Consider the following 21,068-nt stretch of genomic DNA (forward strand, 5'->3'; position numbering starts at 1 on the left):
TGCTTCTTGTTACATCTGAACTGAGAATCCTAGTTAATCTGAATGCTGGTTTGTTGAAACAAGCCAGAATAATAAACGATGCTTTGATTCTGGCTTATTTAAATAAACTACCGCTTAAACCAGGCATAGGCAAACTCGGGCCTCCAGATGTTTTGAGACTACGATTCCCATCACCCCTGGCCACTGGTACTGTTAGCTAGGGATGATGGGAGTTGTAGTCCCAAAACATCTGGAGGGCTGAGTTTGCCTATGCCTGGTTTAAGCTAACCACAGTATTTGGATGTGTAAACAGGGAGCACATACTTCTAATCTCTTCCTCATGCAGGAAGGGAGGGCAAACCATGTCAGTTCCAAGGCTTGCTCACATAGTGCTAAATAATGGTTTAACATTACATCCAAACCATGCCATTAATTGAATATGAAATGGAGCACAAGAATAAGCCCCCATTGACTGAGAAAAGTGCTTTATGCTCACATACTTACAGTAAATCTTTTTTTCTTCACTCTGTGTTCATCAGAGCTGGGGATACTAACACTTGGGCAGCTTTCCTTGACATCCATTATATGTTGTCTTTAGGCAAAAATTCAAGACCACCACACCAGGTATAGCAAAATGTAGAAAATGTCAGCAGTATTGATCTAAAACATGCAGCCTCTCTTGTGTAAATTTAAATTCCATCATGCAAACCTTAAATAAAATGAAACAAAAAGTTCAGCAGGTGACTGATTTGAATCATGGTTGCAAACTGAATTTTAATGATTTTCTAAATAAAGGTTATCTTTCCATGTTTGTATAAAGTGAAGATGATACAAGTGAGATGTCCTGGGAACTGGAGGGCAGTCAAGTGTTAAGAATAATAGCAGCGTGGCTATAGTAAGGCTTGGTGGTTGTATATGCAGACATAAAAATGTACCAGTTGTGTTAGGTTCTTTTAACTCCAAAATACCACCATCACTAAAACATGGTTGGTAAATAACAAAATACTACTGTAACTTATTTATGTAACATATATGATATATTCATAGAGCTTTTCATGCATTTTCTTATTAATCCTTACAAGAGGAATATAACATAGATTAGTATTATTATTACATGACAGGTAGGGGCACAGAAATAAAGGTTTGCCTAAAGCCACATGGTTAGTCTGTGGCCAAGATGAGATAGGAACTTGCTGAAACTTGCAGGCAGGCATTTGTTTGTTTATGTATGCTTGTTTACTCAAAACTAAATCCCCACCTGTGATGGGAATTGGTAAGAGGATACATTAATTATATTTACTCCTCTAGAGACCCACATGTGTGGGTTAACAAACAAAAGAAAAAGTGGCTGGTGGTGCCTATTTTTTAAACCACAGGGCTAGCACACAGAGAGCCCCAGTAGTAGAGTACAGTATTGAATCCCATTGTTTGACAGATTAATGAAGCATAGGAATAGGCTATTAATCATTTAAATATATTCAGCTGCAAGAAGCAGCTGACTCCCCCACCCTCATGCACTGAAACAGACCACACTTTGAAGTAAGTTTAAATATGCTTTACTTACTTAATTGTGGTCACAGTCGTGCATTTTCCTTTAAGCAACAGCAGTAAGATAATGCAGGTAAAATACTTCATTGAAATACAGCTAGGTTTGACTGCTAAAATCTCCCACAACCTACTCATATAATACTTCATTGGCCCTTATGGGAAGAAGGGCAGGATATAAATTCAATAAATTTGTACATGTGTACAAAAGGTGGTGTGAGCACATTAAGGCAGGGAGTGCAATTCTGCTCCTCTTCTCTGCATTTTGACAGTGTGCAAATGACTCTTATCTCCAATGAGTTGCTCTAGAGGCAGCAGTTTGAAGTTCTTGCTTTTGTGCTCTGACCATTTTGCTTAATTTATCCCCAATAAATTTCTCTTCCTTTCTTTTCTTTCTTTCTTTCTTTCTTTCTTTCTTTCTTTCTTTCTTTCTTAAATAGCCTTATATATTTGTAATAGAAAGGTAATTCTGAAGAACAAGAATATTCCTATCACCATCCAAAAGTAGTGGTTCAGTACCTAAAATGTGTTTTGTTATTAATCTAAAGTGGGTGAATTATCTGTTTAACTTGTGCTACTATAACAGTAAGCTTATTAAGACCTACTCTGCACACTAAGGCATTTAAAGAAGTATGACCAAATAGATCAAGGCAGTGCTATACTAGGTCAAATTTAAATGATTATATGCAGGCATCTAGAGCAACAACACAGATACAAAAATATGCAGAAAACTGTGTTGCTCCATTAGGAAAACAAAAAACAGTCAGACAGCCACAATCACAAAATAATGTTACATCAGGGCAAACTAAAATAATGGTTCTTTCAAAGTTTAACAGAATTGTTCTCCAGGCTTTATCTTAAAAAGTTGAGGAATGTAAACAGATGTTGGTAGAAGCTCCATCTGCAACATTTAAGAAAGTGATTGAAGAAGTTATAGGGCAAGTTGTGTCTAGGACTAAAGATCCCAAGTTTTCAACAAGGCAAACTGGAGCAAAGTATCAATGGCTACCTCTCTCTTTCAAAAACCAGTAGTTATTGCAATCTTTCTCTAGCATTAAAAAAAAAAAGCACTTATGGTCCCTTGTTAGGCACAGAGAACATGATTGTTATTATATTAGTAAAGCTGATACCGTTTCATGTTGTCAACATATACCCAGTCTAAATAATATACACCTACAATAGTTCCCATCTTAAAATAGAAGTCTATGTTTCAATTGTATGTGCTCTCCCATTTTTCCACAAAGCCACTGTGATGTAATTCTCCTGTTAGGGAGACACCCATGTTTGTGTTGGCTGAAGTGACAAAGCACTTCAAAATTCAGTTATGAGGCTTGTTTTAAACATCCTACTAAAATATAGATTATGATGAGCCAATTTAGTTTTGTGCTCAGAATTATGTTGCTTCTGAGAAATTCAAGGTTATAAAATAGGGTTGTTTGGACTTAGCAGGCACTGACAGAAAGCAATACATTATCAAGAGCAACGAAAAAATATTTTCTCTTGATCTACAGTGGCTTACTAGAAAATTGAGAGCATGATCAAGGCAAATGTAAATCAATCAAATGTAGATCAGTCTCACTAATTTAAGAGTTAAAACATGTGATTAAATTGCTTGTATTAAAACACACACACACAATGGAAAATTGCATAAATACAGCTAGATTGTGTCCTATTTTTCTGTCAGAATTATTTTGTGCAACTAAGCTAACTCATATTTGCTCAAGTACTGCCATTCTGGTGTATTAATTGGTTAATTTTTAGAGCAAGCCATTTAAAATAAAAAAAACCTTTAAACAATATTACTTAAATAAAACAAAATAAAAATAAAAATTACTTAAAATAAAACTTTGCAGTTAAATACAACATACTTCAATCCATTTGAATAACTTTAATAGGTATTTCTAAGACAAGCAGACTCTCAGGCCCACATTCATGTACACACTGTGAATAAGTGTCCCACATTTCTGTGCAGACACGCTTGTCTTTTAAACCATTTTTGTAGGGGGAGGGGGAAATGCAAGCAATTGTTTTCAGCAAATATGAAAACAGCCACAAGAAACAGTATGGAATTCTGGACAGAGGATGTTGGACTTTTAAGACCTGTCTTCAGAACAGGCATCCATAGGTGGCAAGACCGCTCCCCTTCCCAGGGACGGAGGCGTAGTGATGCCGCCTGCGTCATGGGGATTCCCGGCTGTGTCATGCTCCATGGCTGACCAATCAGGTCGACCTGGGGGCATGGCTCACCTGGATTTAAACCTCTGCGTGGCTGGGCTCGGTCTCCTTTGTCTACTGCGCCGGATCTCCCCCCACCCCCACCCTAATTTTATGCGCTCTCCATCTTGGCCTTGCTATGGACTACGGTTGGTCACCTGTTTGTGGGGGCCAGGTAGGAATTTTCCCACTTGGCAAATTGGCACCAGCCATGTGGTTTTCGCCTGCCTTGTAGCAATTGTCACAACTTTGTAAGGTTTGGCGGTTAGAGATTTGTTAACATGGTTTGTGGGAGGGGAGGTTGTGGCCTTCAGCTGCCCCTCCTCTTGAAGGGTATTCCGTTAAAGGCATCCCGGGGTGTGGTTCCCGTCCGAAGCCCGGGTAGGGGCTACAGCCATACCACGACTCCATCGGGGACCCCGGGGGGGGGGCTCACAGTTTATGTACATCAATAGGGCTCCCCCTACCAGTAGTTGACCCTTATGAGACTACCTGCATGACAGGCAGGAGAGAGATACAGTCAGTTCAGTTCCAATGCCTACGCCAAAACTGCTCACATCTGTAACCAACAAAGTTGTGGCCTAATTTTTCCCATTAACACAAAACACTGGTGTCTGTGTTTCATTAGCTAAGGAATGGGGGGCAGGCCCTCAGGACCTCGCCATGCAACAAGCAACTCACCAGCTCTCAGCTACAGTTCCTAATCTATGAAAGGAAAACTGCAACCTACACCCAAAGCTGGTTGTTAGGACAAAGAATAAAATAGCACCTTTAACACCTATAAAAATAATCAGCAACAATCACTTGACTTTTGTTCCCTTTATGAAGTATTTAAGACCAAGGTTCCCACTCAGAGGATAACTCTCAGTCATTTAGAGATAAGAGAGGCCATTCTAAAGATTACAGAGTTTCTTGTGGAATATGGAGAACAAAACAAAGTAATCAAGCCCAATTCATGAGATAATCTGGAAAAGATGGAAATCCATTAATAGTTGCTACTAGCTCTGAAAACAGGAAATAAGAACAGATGTATAAAGTATTGTAAACCACCTAACATCCTGGTTTGAGCTGTTGTTTCTAGCTATCTTTTCTGCTTAAGAACATCCTTCTTTCAATTAACAGTCAGGTCTTATTAATTCAGCCAAGGTTTTATTACACAAACAATCCAATAGTATTTTAAAATGCAAATATACTATGCATATTCATGTTTTCATCAAGAAATGGAGTTCATACATAGAGCAGGAGGCTGAATTATCAGAGAAGTTTGCTAAGTATCCCCGCCCGCCCGCCAAAGTGGACACTGCAGCAACATATAATTAGAGAAATAATTAGTACAGAGAGCCCAGGTGGTATACTGGTTTGAATGTTGGACTAGGACTTGGGAGACTAGTGTTCAAATTCCTATTCAGCCATGACCTTGGGCACCAGTCACTGTCTCTCAGCCTAGCCTATCACACAAGGCTGTGGTGAGAATAAAATGGGAAGGGGGAAAACCATGTATGCCACCACCTTGAGCTCCTTGGAGTAAAGGTGAGAGATCTAATACATAAATGAACTAGCAGAGTGGTACACTGATAGGACCTCTCTCTCCAGCAGATATTGATTTGTGTGGGTATCATGTCCAATCCTTAGCCAAGCAGGAGAACTTCTTGCCTATTTGTCTTGACACACTTCTTTGACCATAACAAGAATGTAGGTTTTGACCTTGTTGGGGTTGGGATTTTTCTGAGCTCTTGCCATGGTGGTCCCATCACTATGGATTTGACAACGAGAATAACGTCATTAAATGGAATCTGTACACAACAAATGTCAACGTGGACCCTGCTCAGACAGCTTATTGCCTTTGTTTCCAACGAGTTGCTAAACCCAGCAAACGACTCAAAAGTCAAAAGAATAAAGTGCCTCCAACTCAGAGAAGATTAAAGAAGAACAAGTACATGTTGTACCTGAACGACTCTAGGGCATGAATTCCAGGAATTAGCATTAAGTAACAGGCTTTTCCTAGTCCAGGAATGTAATGTAATTCAAGGCTAGTGAGACAGGGGGGAAATCTGCAGTGAATACTTGCTGATTTAGAAGGGAACTTCCTTGCAAAAGCGTGGTCTGTACAGACCAATGCTGCTCCCACATCTCATCTTGATTTGGTCCCATCTGTAAAAATCATAGCATAACTGTGGCATGAATGACTTTCATAAAGCATCTGCTAGAATCTCAAGGAGCATAGCAGTCTTGCAACTCTTTCCCTCCCCCATCAAGAGTTTATATCAGGGGTATCCAACAATCTACGGGTAGATCACGGGGTGTCCATGGTAGATCATTGGACCCACCCCCCAAAAGCACAACAACTTTGGTAGATCACTGCCAGTTTTTTAATAGTGGGAGTAGATCTCAGTCTCTTAAAAGTTGGATATGCCTGGTTTATATGAAGGTTTTTCCATTATGTTTATTTCAACACGGGAGAAAAAGGTAATATGGAAAGTTTGGATTGTACATCTTTATAGCAAAGCACAACTGTTAACAAAAATAAACTGTAAGCAAAGTGAGATTATTTGCAGGGATCCCTTACCTTTTAGTCTCTTGGGAGCAAGGTACAAATCCAGCAATGGGTAACGTCAGAGATGAAGAGCTTGCAAACCACAGCTTTGCAAAGATCAATTCTGGCTGCAGGGCAGACCTACACACAGCAAAGATATTAAGTTAAAAGAGGCTAACCAACCAATATTACTTATTAGCTCTTTAATCAACTTTTGTCCATATTTAGTATAGCCCTATTGAAAATTTGGTAAATTGGTTATTAATTTTGATAGCACCTTCAATGAACCAAGCACAGCCAAGTTCAGAATATTACTAGTTCTTAAAGAAGCCTATTCTTAAATACAGTGGTACCTCAGGTTAAGTACTTAATTCGTTCTGGAGGTCCGTACTTAACCTGAAACTGTTCTTAACCTGAAGACCACTTTAGCTAATGGGGCCTCCTGCTGCCACCGCACCACCAGAGCACAATTTCTGTTCTCATCCTGAAGCAAAGTTCTTAACCTGAAGCACTATTTCTGGGTTAGTAGAGTCTGTAACCTGAAGCGTATGTAACCTGAAGCATATGTAACCTGAGGTACCACTGTACCTTATCCTTGTTGGAATAAGCAACAGTCTTTAATTAATACTCATTCTACTGAGAGAAAAGGTCACCAAAAGGTTAATGATTCTATGCCCAGGAAGTTAAGTGTCCTTCTTGAGTTGTGAATTTAGTTTCTCTTTCGCCTTTACTCCTTGCTTATGCAGTAACCAGTGATAGCTGATTACAGTGGTACCTCGGGTTACATACGCTTCAGGAAACCCAGAAATAGTACCTCAGGTTAAGAACTTTGCTTCAGGACAGAACAGAGAACAGAAATTGTGCTCCAGCAGCATGGCAGCAGCAGAAGGCCCCATTAGCTAAAGTGGTGCTTCAGGTTAAGAACAGTTTCAGGTTAAGAACAGACCTCCGGAACGAATAAAGTACTTAACCAGAGGTACCACTGTATAGGTTTATAGTTTATGCTTACAGCTGCACCTGCCTTCCTTGTGGTGAGTGAAAAACCTACTCTGCAACAACTATGTTTTTGTGTTCCATTAAAAGGCCTGAAATATCAAATCTGCGGGCTGGGGACAGGGAAACCTTCAGAGCATTTATAACCAAAGTAATTTATAGTCAAAGAAAATCTATTTGGAATTTTCAAACGAATAAGGGTTAACTGCTAGGCACAGCAGCTCTTCAAAATTCATAGTCACATTAAGGCTATGTGCCCTGCTAGTTTTAAAGCACCTGACTGCATGAATAATACAGCAGTGGTTGAGCTGTGACACTTCTAGTGACTGAATGTAGTTCAAAGGTCTCAAAACAGCAAACAGACTGTCTTGTAAAACAGACTGTGCAAGTTCCAAAACCGCAGAAATTACTGGCGGGAACCACAACATGCTGTCAACTTGTCCTGGAGATAAATGGGTGGGAATTTATCTGGCTACATTTGCAGTCTTCAGATACCAGCTTGTCTAATTGTTACTCGCCACACAGATTTGCAAACAAAGCAAGATTTTTTCCAGTAAATGGGAGAACTGAAAACATCACCCCACTTCAAAAACCAGGAACTGAAACCATAAAGGGATGAATACACAACTGTGAAGGAAACTCACTGGATTTTTCAATTGTGTCAGTTTAACCTGATCATCAGCCCCATATTTCTAAAACTGAAAGTTTCAGTTTTCCTTGACCATGTGTGGATGCAGGCCAGTTTCCTGTGTGCATTAAAGTCCATCATCCAGCAGCAGACACATCAAAATTCCCACTCACCTCTTGCGAGCCAGCTGCTTGTCACTGCTGTTCATGTATGTGCTCATCTTCCTGCAGGAAGACTTGTCTCACACGTGTACTCAAACCAGGGATTAGCCAGTTACATAGCAGGAAAGGCTATGGCATCACCATTTCAACACAAGGGAACTTTACAGTTGCATACTATTGTATGATTACTTAGTATAAACCTGTCCTGCCTTGCTATTGCTTCCCCCTGCACCTTTCGTTCTCCCTATGATGATTATGCTGCCTAATGCAAATATTCCTCTTTGATTGAGACGCTAATCATTAAAGAGAGACCAGGAGTGTGTGCTTGTGTGTGAGAGAGAGTTTCTTGAGGCCTCTTTATTTTAAGAGTACACGTACTTAACATGATTTGCACTTGAACAAATGGTTATTTTCTGCAACCAGGAACGTTAATGGCCCTCCTGGGGAAAAAACATCACAGGAACCATGTAGTATAGGAAGCTTGTCTTGTTATGTGTTTGGGGTACTTTACAAGCTTTCCCACTTTTAAATTTAATTAATGCCTTGTTAAACTCATATAAAGTTAAATAAATTCAATTTTAACTGGATCTTGGATTTATTGGCCCACCCATGCTTGCTCTGTCTAATATGCTACTAGAAAGTTGGCTCTGCCTAATTAGTGGATTCCTCTAATTAAAGGATTTTAATTAAGCAGTCTAATAGTCTGACTAATTAGACAGTAGCAGCTACTTGATGGTGGAGCTCAAAGGCTACTCAGAAAGTACCTGGATAGGTTAAGGAATAAACCTACACTGTTCACTAAAGTGGTCTAATGGGGTAGGGAAAGGAAAATCAGAGTTACAGCAAATCCCAAAAGTAGACACCAATATTCCTCAAGCAGGACAAAGTACACATTTTGTTAGTGGCAAGATCACAAACTGAATCGAAATAGCTACAGAGTGGATTGAGGAGAATCTTACACTACAGCAAGGGGTCTACACACTGCCTGAAAATGTCCTACATTTCTTTTGACGACCTTTTCTGGCTGACGGCAAATAAATTATCTTCAAGGTCTAAATTATGCAAATACCTAGTACATTCTGTTGCAGAGATAAGAGCTGCCGAGTTCGAGGTCAGATAAAGAAGAAAGTGTCCTTGAGCATATGCAGAGCAACATGCCACCACCGGCATGTTGTGAGACTGTAACTCTCATCATCCATCTCCATTGGCCATGCTGTCTGGGGCTGATGGGAGCTGAAGTAAAGCGACATCTGGAGGGCACCAGGTTCACTACCCCTGCTCTACTGACATCCAAGTGTTGGTGCTGACCTTTAAAGCCCTAAACCGTCTGGGCCAAGTATACCTGAAGGAGTGTCTCCACCCCAGACAGTGTCTCACTTAGCCCAGACACTGAGGTCCTCCTCCGAGGGTCTTCTGCTGGTTCCCTCACTGCGAGAAGTGAAGTTACAGGGAACTAGGCAGAGGGCCTTCTTGGTAGTGGCGCCCTCACTGTAGAACGCCCTCCCTTCAGATGACAAAGAACTATACAACTTTTAGAAGACATCTGAAGGCAACCCTGTTTTAGGAAGTTTTTTAAGTTTGATGCTTTATTATGTTTTATATATTCTGTAAGCCACCCATAGGGAAACCCAGCCAGATGGGCGGGGTATAAATAAAAAATAATTATTATTATTACTATTATTATTATTAACCCACTGTTCATACTGTCCTCCCTTTGCCATGTCTAGTGGGAAATAAAGGCAAACTAACTGGGTACAACTGTTCCACAAACTTATATCAGTTTTCTATCCGTTTAACTCTTGGGGCTTCTCCCTAGAAGTCTTATAAATGTTTATTCATGGTGAGGGTGATAAGAACCCTCACGTCTCTTTACTGCCAATCAGCCAACACCAAAAACCTGTTCATGGGAGTGACAAGCAGTGTAAATTAGGTCCCTCATAGCGCCTCTTCTTAAAATGCAGGTCTTTTCAACCAAAGGAAACTAAGTTGTTATATGGCTTTATGGACTCTTGTTTCAATGCTTCACCCCCATCCTAGGTTGGCCACAGTGTACTGCTAGGACGAAGCCATGAATATTACCAAAGAACTACAGTTCCCAGGATTGGGAATGACAATTAAAGCTGTTAGTGTAGATAATCGACCTTCCTCCTCACACTAGATAGCTTCATTTCCTTTTACAGTGAGAGCTAAATTGAAAATTACATGGGGAACATGTGAGCCACTCTTCCAACTTTTTGTGTTAAATGAAAAGCAATACCAAATGCTGTGATGAGAGCACAGGAATGGCAGGTGGGCAAGGGCTTGGAATCAGGTCTCGGAACCCGTGGCCCTAAAGAGGTTGTTGGACTCCACCTCCTTTCATCTGTGACTTCTGCTGTCTGAGACTGATGGCATTTGGGACTTCAAAAACATCTGGAGACCAGGCCTTCCCCATCCCTAGCTAAAATCTTTCCCTTCTAGCCACTGGTCTGCTAAATATTCCCACTGGTATCTTTTCTTCCAGAAGGGGCAAAATAATGGCAGGCCACTCTTGGAGGCTGATCTGTCCCTACAAGGCTTTTCTAAGGTTCTCAAGGCATGATGACTGGCTATGGCATGAACACAAGCGCATGTCTCCAAACTCACATTATTTTCAAACCTCTGAAATGTATGCCGATAGGACTTACATACATAGAATCATGTTTGAAAGTGTCACTGTATGGTTGAGGCAGAATTTTGGTCATCTTAATCCTCATGAAGATAGCATGAGATCAGAATTAACAGATTCCAGCACAGCTGGGAAAGCATTCTAGGAGGGGTGGTGCACAGCCAAAGGCATTTTAGAAAAATGTCTAAGCAAATAAATAGGAGTTTATAGAGCGGTATGAATGCGAACACTTGCCACTACTTCATATCCCATATCCAGTAGGTATTGGTGACATTTGTATAAATACATTCCAATAATGGTTGCAACAACAGTATGTTTAGGGGGGGGAGAACGTGCATGGGGAGGGTAGCACTGCATTTCCCAGATCCAAACACGAAGTCTCCAAGTGGAGGGAAAATGAGATATTCCTGCAAGAGAAGCTAGAAAGAAGATGTCAGATGTGCACAGCAGATTACTACCAGATGTGCACAAAACCGGCTTCTGTGAGAAGACCCTCGTTTGGAATGCCCAGCTGAGAGACAAGAATATGACAAATAGTGCGAGATAGTATGTGACATCTCTGCCAGAAAGAACACTCAGCTGCCAGTTTTGCCCTTGGACTGCAGACACAAAGGGATAGGAAGTATACTCTGAATCTTTTCCATCAGGCAGAAGACTAAAGGCTGCTGGGTTGTCTGAGGTTTGTGTATGTATGCACATATAGCATTATTATTTATTGCTTGAAAGCTGGCTTGAGAACCATTTAATTGAAGGGCAGCTTATAACTTTTCAAAACGAACAAGAAAGTAAAGAGAACATCTAGATAGCAAAAATAAGTGGAATTTTATTTATAGATACATCCATACATACATCCATACACACATACATACATACATACATACATACATACCCAGTCCATCTGGCTGGGTTTCCCCAGCCACTTTGGGCGGCTCCCAAAAGAATATTAAAAACCGGATAAAACATCAAATATTAAAAACTTCCCTAAAAAAGGTTGCCTTCAGGTGTCTTCTAAAAGTCAGATGGTTGTTTATTTCCTTGACATCTGATGGGAGGGCGTTCCACAGGGCAGTCGCCACTACTGAGAAGGGCCTCTGCCTGGTTCCCTGTAGCTTCACTTCTCGCAGGGAGGGAACTGTCAGAAGGCCCTCGGAGCTGGACCTCAGTGTCCAGGCTGAACAATGGGGGTGGAGACGCTCCTTCAGGCAAGAAACTAGTCCATCTAGTTAAGTCAAAAAGTCAACTAGAAATTTAACAAGTTGATATATTAGCTGGAATTCCCATGTTTCCACTTGTGGTTTTCTGAAAGCCACTAAAAACCAATGTGGGCAATTCACAGGGGTCTTTGTCACGCGACTCCATGCAGTTCTTTCTTCCACTCTTTACAAGGAGTAGCACATTTCAGTGGATTGAATCACAACAGATTGAATCACAAGTAACCACGATGATGCTGTATGTCTGAATTATTTAACATCAGGTTTTCTAAATGTAACTTCACTGAAGACTGGTTTAAAAAAAAAATCAGTGTCACAAACTGCACAGATCCAGTCCTGGACATCTGTTAGGGATTACTACAGAAGAGAAAGTTAATTGAATAATACAAAACACTATACTGAACTGGGATGTCTATCCACAAAGAGTGAGGAATGAGTATGAGTTAATTTGTTCGCATATGCATGCCCATCATAGAAGGCCATAAACTGCCTTATGCCAGGTCAGATTATTTGTTCATCTAGCCTAGTATCACTCTGGGTCACAGAAGCGCTCTCAGATCACTATGATTAAAGGTCTGGAGCAACTCCCCTATAACGAAATGTAATACCACTTGGCGTTTTTTAGTTTAGAAAGGTGGTGCATTCCTGCTAGAATAATATTTTCTAATTAATGCTAAAATCTTTCTCATTACATTATGTACAAAAGTAAATATACTGACTTTTTATGTTCTCCTAAACAATGCTGTTCTGAGTTCTGAATGGGAATAGGAAAAATTCACCCTTGAACTAATTACCACCAAGGAAAATGCAAACACATTGCTCTTGTTTAAAATTTTTAAAGGCTCTGCTTTCACAAAATCAGCATTTTGGATTTCCCAAAACGAAACAACACCCTTTGAAGTGGAGTCAACAGAAGCTTATCAGTGTCCACGTTGCAGAGGCATCAGTTTATAAAATCTTGTTTTTGAGGCATATCTGCCAGCATTCTTACCAACGTTACACCAAGTTTTAATTCAATGAGTCACCAGAAGTGTTTTTTAAAAACAAAACTTCAAAGAGAAACGGGCAGGCATGATTAATTATAAAACAGCACTCAAAACACTGAACTAGCAGCTCTCAAACACAAGCTGTGAATTAAGTAAATTTGGGAGGTTCTCTCACTGCAACTTACGAACTGTGCATTTTTAAATTATGCTTTCTTATTTTTCAACAGATGTTGCAAGCCTCATCTCCACTATCTAGAAAGCTTGCTTTTGTCAAGGGAAAATTAAAAAAGCATTAGAAGAAACTTTTGATGCCCCATGAATACAATTTACTGTTACCTAACTGTAAGGTTTTAAAAAAATGGTTTAGTTTAACCTGGATAGACCAAATTTAGTAAAAACTGTTAAATGAAGCAGCTCTTTTCACTATGAAGATTCACAAGCCTAGCACTGAAAAGTTGGCAAGGAGGGCACCAGGTCAAAACTTTCCTCTTCTCCCAGGTATCTGATTGCGCTGATCTTTCTTTTTTTATAGTCATGGGGCTGTTTGTTGGCTTTGTTGTGTTTATGGTGATCATGCTGAGGTTGTGGGATTTTAATTGTCTTTGTATTAAGTACATGGATATTTTAGTCATTGTTCCTTGTTGTTTTTTCTTTGATATATTACACTGTATTTGTTTATACCGCATTTCTGCTTCAAGTTGCCTTGAGGCCTTCTTGGCATAAGGCAATGAAGACAGAACAACAAACAACTCTTTAAAGATGACACAGTCACTGTGCTAAGTGCTTTCCCCATGGGCCCACCTGTACCATTTAAAGGCTGTCAGCCACATGGATGAAGCAAGTTGTGGGGGTCTTTTTCTGTGGTATCTGCTCCCCATTGGAAGGAACCCTACAATCAAGCCCATTATGTGGCTAGAAGCTTTTAAATACAAGAGAAGCACCATAGGGCAGCGGCGGAGGAATCCGCTCGGGCAGCGCACCCAGCAGCAGGGCAAGCCACCCATAGGGGCATGGCGCACCGCAGGGGCTCCAGAGTCTGCCTGCCTCCTTCCACTCAGCCGCCCTACAGCTGGGGGGGAGGCAGCGGGCGGACTGTTTGGACAGCGCAGAGCCTGCACGCACCCAAGCCACCACATCTCTCCCAGGAGAGACGCATGGCTCATGCGCGCTGGAGACCCCACGGTGAGTGCCGCGCGGCCTTTTGTCACCCCCCTCAGTGGTGACACCCAGGTCGGACCACACCAACTGCACCCCCTTCCTCCGCCTCTGCCATAGGGTTGTTGATGTTTTTCATTTTTCCAGTCCTAAAGGTATCTGCAGCAATTTGTCAGCATTTTAGTCAGATAATTTCTCCTGATAAACACATTTTTGTCTGCTGTTTTAAATAATGCACACATTGTTACTAGCAATTCTTCCTAATATAATGTATTCTGTAAGTTATTTTTACTAATATATACATTTTTATACACAGTCCCCCTAATGTAAACATTTTTGTAAACATCGGTTGGAGAGCTCCATTGCACAATTTGGATAAATGCAAATTTTGAAGGATGGCTGTGCTTCAGTTCTTATATTGTTTTAGAAACTACAAATTTGAAAGATCTGGGTTTCAATGCGAACTGAATCAAATTTCTCCTCCATCCCTAATTCTAATCTCCCCTCCCTTTTATGCGCAGGAAGAGACTGAATTAATTGCATTGCAACGCAAATCTTTTACTGGGTCACCCAAGCACATATTACATTGCTACAAACATGCAGAATCAAACACTAATAAGATATATCCTAACCTAGCAAGGATAAATGCAGTTTCTTTTCAGACTGCTGAATGCTAATAAAACAGCTTTCCCCACAGCTTATTTGTAAATTTCATAATCAGTGTTTCCTTTTTACTCTAAGAACGGTATTTGGAAGAGTGGATAACTATCCTGATGTGCCACTACATTTGCCAAGGTTGATAAGCAGCGATGAGAGCAAGCTGCACGGCAGCCAGCCTCTTTTGCTAGTTATGCAACTGCCCTGTTTTAGGTACTGCAATATTTATGAAAGCCCCCAGTACATTTTTTTATGCTGTTGTCTGAAGCGCAATGCTTTGCTTCTGCATCTCTTCATTGAAAAAAATCAACACCATCTCCATAACTCAAAATATAATTTGAGTGCCGTCTGCAGTGCATTTGACAAAAGCAATAAATTAGTAAAGTGGGGAAATGTCAACATAAGTATGGTGGCAGGCAATGAAACAAAGATCTGAAAAATTGCACTGACACAGCAATTACCAACATGAAGTTTTTCTTCAGGGGAAAATGTGCTTGACATTTACAGCAGTTTGAAAAATGAAAGTTAAGCACCAAGTGTACACTAGAGACTGGGAGCAGGATCCAACCCAGACAAGCAGCTCACTGTTCCCTGCTTCCTACCTATTGCTAGACCTTGTGACAATTTAAAGGAAAAGCGCTTTTCACAGAAGAAAACTGGAAAATATGATTGCAATTCTAAGCATGCTTACTTGAACACAGTGTTAAAATAAACATGGATTCCCCCCCCCCCAGAAAGAATTAGCTGGATCCAGATGTGTATGGGTGGAACGTGACTGTCCCACTCCCTTCTGCCCCTAGAAGCTGCTTCCTCTGGCACCAAAATCTCTCCTGAGGTTCAGGGGGTCTTAGCTAGGACAGGACCTTAGGTTACAGAAGAGATTAATGGCAGATTTAAATGCTTCCCTGATGGGGTTGGGTTTTTTTAACGTCCTGCATTTAGAGAACTAACCTATCAGGTATAAAGGGTTCTAGCCAAGCTCCCTTACTTTTACAAGTTGGAGAAAGTGGGAAGGCAAAGGGAAAGCAGGAGTTATGCTTTCAAATGTTTTCTCGCTTCAGTTTGAGTCTTTTAGTGATCAGCAGTATTTCTGGCACAATTAAGCAGAAGAATGTGAGCACTGTTGCAGAAAACAGCAGCACGCAGCACCAAACAGTTGGCAGTAGGATCAATCCTGTTTTTAGAGAAGAGTAGATGGTTCGGTTAAGCCATCTGTGCTCTCCCATCTGAACAGACAATTGGCACAATTGCCAGGAGCCTGCTTGGGACTTCACATGAATATTGCTGGTTTCTGAATCAAGTTTTTTTCCCCCACTCAGGAAAACATGCATACACCACCTGTTTGCAGTTCCTTATCCATCTAGGAACACGTGCAGAATTTTAGCTTCCCAACTTTTATCACCCTAACTAAAGTGAAGCGGAAAAATGAAGCAGTTGAATGTTAACTTGGAATGCCAGTTTAAAACAGTCTCATCAGAATTACATACCACCACTACCCCACATGCACAAACACTGTGCATATCATAGTACCTAATAACGTACTGCTAAATCATTAGGCATTATCCCGAGCATAAAACACTTAATTTCTCTGATGCATTCCCACTCTTTGGTATTCAGTTTCTAAACCATGTTCTTGAAATTATATTAATGAATTCAGCTTAGCAGGGAGCACTGTGAGGTCTGTGACTAATACATTCACCTGTGAGAAGACTGGTTACATTTGTCAAAGATGACATCGTAAACCTACCTTTGCAACATTTAACTCTGGTTGAAAATCTTAGCTGTTATCAAAGTTTGATCAAATTTGCTAATACAGTGGAACCTCGGTTTTCGAACTCCTCCGTTGATGAATGTTTCGGAACTCAAACGCCATAAATCCGGAAGTAAATGCTTCTGTTTTCAAACACGCCTCGGAAGTCAAACTTCCAAAGCGGCTTCCTTATTGAGTTTATTCGTATTAATTTTTCCGTTTTGAGGCTTCTGTATTGAGTTTTCGGTTTTCGAATGTTTCGGAACTCGAATGGTTTTCTGGAACGAATTACGTTCAGAACCCGAACATACACGAAATAATAAATATATTTCTCATTCCTGTTTCTCACTAAACGATGTGCATATGTAAGAAGAATCACTCTAGGGTAGGAAATTGATTGAGTAAACTAAAACCACATGGTCTTATGTGCTAGAAGATGCAGTATTATAACACTGCATAATGTTTCTGCATTTCTAAAGGAAGCACCATTGCTCCAAGTTACTTGACATGCATATTCCAGCACTTAGGCAATTATATTGGGCAGCCTTCCCTTAGGTGGTGTCGTCCAGATGTTTTGGACTACAACTCCATTCAGCACAGTTGTGCTGGCTGAGGCCACTGGAAGCTGCACTGCAAAAAGATCTGGAGAGTGCCTGCTAAGTGAAGGCTGATCTTGTGAAATCACTTTGATGCGTCTGGGTCTCCCTATTCTTTCGCCCGTAAAGGCGTAGATACTGAGGTCCCTTTCCGACGCCGCTGGATATATTTCGGCTCAGGGTCTTTTAGGGGTCGCGTAGCCCCAGAAATCCCTCCAACAATCGCTCCTACACAGAGCACGTCCGTTGCGGGGAGAGGTAAAATCAGAAGTCTCTTGTGAAAACACTTTGATAGGAGTGAAACTATTGATTAATTCAGCTGCCAGCAATCAGCCAGGCTTTATGGCTAAACTGCTGTAAAGACATCATCTAACATGCACAGAGTGCTCCTCAATTTCAAAGCTGTCCCCTCAATGCAAGCAAGGAAGCAGCTCAGATTACACAAGGGAAAGCAAACTGACTTGCCTCTTCTACTAAACGGGGTGCATATATTTCAGTTTTTAATGTTTCTAAAAACCCATTATCTTTTCACATAAAACTATAAGCTGTGTGTCTTTTCGTTTGTTTTGCAGTTCTACAGCCATATTGGGAATATGAATTTACAGTTGTCGTTTTTTAAATGGCTGCCTTTCTTCTGTCCCACAGTGGCCATGCTCCAGCATACGCTGAAAAATGAGAGGAGTACAAATACACTTTTAAGGTGAAGGCAGAAAGAACATCTGAGAAGAACATGCGAAGCTGTCCCCACTCCTCAAGGACTTAGCCCTGGAGGTAGAATAGGATTTAAAAATGGCAAGGGTGCTCCCAAATCAGACCCATTGCTCTAAAAATATTATGTCTCTTTTCAGCTCTGGTGTCATGTGTGACCAGACCTTCACTCCTGCTTGTTAACACAATGCCTAAATTAGAAATTTAAGTAAGTGCTAATGCTTGCTTCTTTGCAGCTGAAACAGAGGAATTAAAGACAAGACTTAAATTACAAGTTCCAAATATTACAATGACTGGGTCTCTAAGCAGTAGCACTCAGGCACATTCATGAGCTGTAAAGATGGGTTTCAGATTCCCACATTCAAGTGTTTCTTGTGCTCCAAGCTCTGTACACTGAGTAAAGTTTTGAAAAGGGATGCTGGCTGTACTCATGAAAGCTCCTCCCTGTGAGCAGGAATGCTGCTCTCCCTTGAGACCTTCACTCAATGCACAGAGGTTGGGCCCAATGTTGGAGATTGCGCCACTGGTCCAACACCTGAAGGCTACAGATTCCCTACTCCCTGCCATAAAGAGACTAAAATAAATTGTAAAATATACATAAAAGGCAAGAAAGAAATGGGGAAAATTAATAAATTTTAGGGACTGAAGTAGCAAGCAAAACAAGTACTACATGATGCAAGGTATTAAATGCATGATCTTCTACAAAATTCAGAATTGTGTGGCCCACAATACAAAGAGAATTCTGCTCTTTATAAAACAGAAATAGACCTCATGTAAGCACTTACATAATACTTTCAAAATACTCCCCACTCCACCCCATAAATACCACGTGTGCTTCTGCTGCAGTCAAGCACCATTTGCCCGGGGATAGTAATTTTACCATAAAGATTACTATATAATTACTATGTGTCAATGACAAGACACTGCTAGATTTAAAACTGAGATGGTGCATCGTGGAACACTAACACAATCATTCCACGTAGGCATTGTAGAAAGCCAAAATTTGTTTTGTAGGCCATCTTGTGGCTACAACTCCAGTGCAGAGAGGTACTTAGCTCTGCCTAAAGCAGGGGTAGCTAACTCCCAATTTTTTGGGGGGTGGGGGTGGTCTTGATACAGCAACCTAACCAATCTATTATGACCTCCTCAACACCCCACCAATTATGGCAGGTGCAGTGAAAAAAGAAACTGAAGTAGCCTCAAAGCTTGGGGTCATAGGGATCTGGGAAGTTTACAGTTAAAGTGCAGAAAATGCCTGAAACGTTAAAGATTGACTTGAAGGTGTCACAAGACACCGTTGTTTTTATTGCAACAAACTAATGCAGCTACTCCTCTAGAAACTGAGACTTCTAAGTTTCAAAAGCCTATTTGCCAGAAAGCACAGAGAGTATGGGTGGGTTTTCTAAAAAGAAAATATTAAGTTAAAAGCCCCATTGGGTGGGGTACTCAGAGTTAGTCATGCAATTTGAGTTTAGATCGTGACTTATTAATGTATCAAATAGCAAATATTACATCAACACACATTTTAAACAGCTTCTAATGATACAAGGTACAGTCATGCTACTATCACTCTTAGAAGCAGCTCACTTGTGCTCAAGACTAGCGTGCTGAAATAAGATAAAAGTGGGACAGTGTTCCTGTTCATTAAAGGGCTCTGAAATCACCTCTGTTTCATCTCAGGAGAAGTGACTGATATATTTACAGAGTTATCTGTGACACACAGAGATGGGGTAGTGTGAACTTATAAAACGTCAGTTGCGGAAAATGTAAACCAACTCTCATGATCACTTTAAAACAAACAGTAGACTTCAGGCATGAAAAATAATTTGGTTAACTCTAGGGATCATATGATGGACAAATAAAAGAAGGAAAATGGGAGGAGGAGAACTTGGTAGATCCAAAACAATGTGTAGCGAGAGAGAGAATTTAGTTCCTGAAGAAATCTCTCTTTATTTCCTGTGTGAGGGACATTTCATCATAACTTACCAAGAACAAAATGAAATGAACAAAAAACTTCACACCCTTACTTCTTCTTCTTTTTTTTTAAACGGATTTCTAGTCTACAAAGAGAATAAACTGAGGGCCTACAATCTGGCACCTAATTATCTCGCATATAATCTTCTCTTATAAAAAGACAGAAGCTTACAGCTACTGTAGCAGAGAAGATTCCAAACAGTAGTCAAGTCTGGATATGCTCAGACTTGAACTTGAAAAATTAAGCTGAACCAAAAAGAATGCAAAAGTAAGTAGGAAATCTTGCAACCTATTGAGTTTATGATAGTAACAAAATGGTTCTCTCTTTAATGCTCAGCTGTGTACTATGAATTCAAAATAAAAAGGAATGGGGGGGATGATAATTAGGTTTAGATCATTTTTTAAAGATATATAGCTTTCCAAAAAGATCAGAAACTTTAAATGTTTGCTTATTTTGCTTTAGGCAGTTATAAAAGGATACTGAAAGTTCATTCTCATGACCATATTGATATGATGGTGACGTTGCAAAGGCACAGCTAACTGGCCTTTGGCCATGGTAATTAGCCATTTGTTTGCTTCAACATGGCAAGATCTCAGCTCCCTACACCTCCCGGTTGAATCCATCTTCTAAAAACTGTTGTCAAAAAACCAGTTACTCCACTAAAAATAAACCCTCAATGCCCCAAATGCCATTACATTAGGAGGCTGAACTTTGTGTTGGAGTAATTATGAATTACGCAGATGGTGGTCAAATACGCTTCTGTGGAGGGATGCTACATCTTAGTAGGATTTTCCATTATCTTGGTATCAGAGAGGAGCTCTTTACTCACCAAATCCACTCTGAATATCGCTTCACAAGTAAAATATGAGAATGCTTGAAATTTATGCCAGCCCTGTTGGGCAACCACTGAAATTCCGCAAGCATCTCCAAATAGGTTTGCATTGCCAAGAAATGCCATCAGAGTCAAAATAAGGTGATAAGGAAATCTTACTCCAGAATATAACAAATGAGGCCTTTAAAATAAATGAAGTCAAGCTGTACTTGAATACCTCCGGATAGATTCTTATCAGACCTCCCTTGCACTAATGAGTGACTATTCATCACTTTGAGACAGTGTCAGCCCCAATGAGCTGAGAATCTAGCAACCCATTCAACTTCTTTAGTCTACTGTTGCAAGTTCCTATCTATTTTTGCATTTTCAACTCTTACTATGAGATGAGGGGGGAAACTTCCTCAGTTTCCTACTGTTCCCAATTTATAAGGTTGGCCTAGCAAACCTAGTATATCCGTCTTTAATATTTAAGAAGTCAAAAATCACATGCAGATTAGG

General features: G+C 40.4%; 1 protein-coding gene across 7 annotated transcripts in view; it reads right to left on the minus strand.

Moving 5' to 3' along the window:
• SGK3 (serum/glucocorticoid regulated kinase family member 3) overlaps positions 1–21,068 on the minus strand; it is a 51,547-nt gene that overhangs the window by 19,459 nt on the left and 11,020 nt on the right. For 3 of the 7 annotated variants that reach the window (XM_053395987.1, XM_053395992.1, XM_053395988.1), the window contains exons 2-3: positions 6,305–6,412; positions 484–688 (exon numbers count right to left, since the gene is read on the minus strand). In XM_053395987.1, the coding sequence (XP_053251962.1) occupies positions 484–561 (78 nt within the window). In that variant the 5' untranslated portion in view covers positions 562–688; positions 6,305–6,412. Of the gene's footprint in view, positions 1–483; positions 689–5,319; positions 5,492–5,684; positions 5,785–6,304; positions 6,413–21,068 lie in introns of those variants that run through there. The other 4 variants (XM_053395989.1, XM_053395990.1, XM_053395991.1 and 1 more) reach the window with 4 other exon arrangements.

This window comes from Podarcis raffonei, chromosome 7, assembly GCF_027172205.1.
Source record: "Podarcis raffonei isolate rPodRaf1 chromosome 7, rPodRaf1.pri, whole genome shotgun sequence".
Taxonomy (NCBI): Eukaryota; Metazoa; Chordata; class Lepidosauria; order Squamata; family Lacertidae; genus Podarcis; species Podarcis raffonei.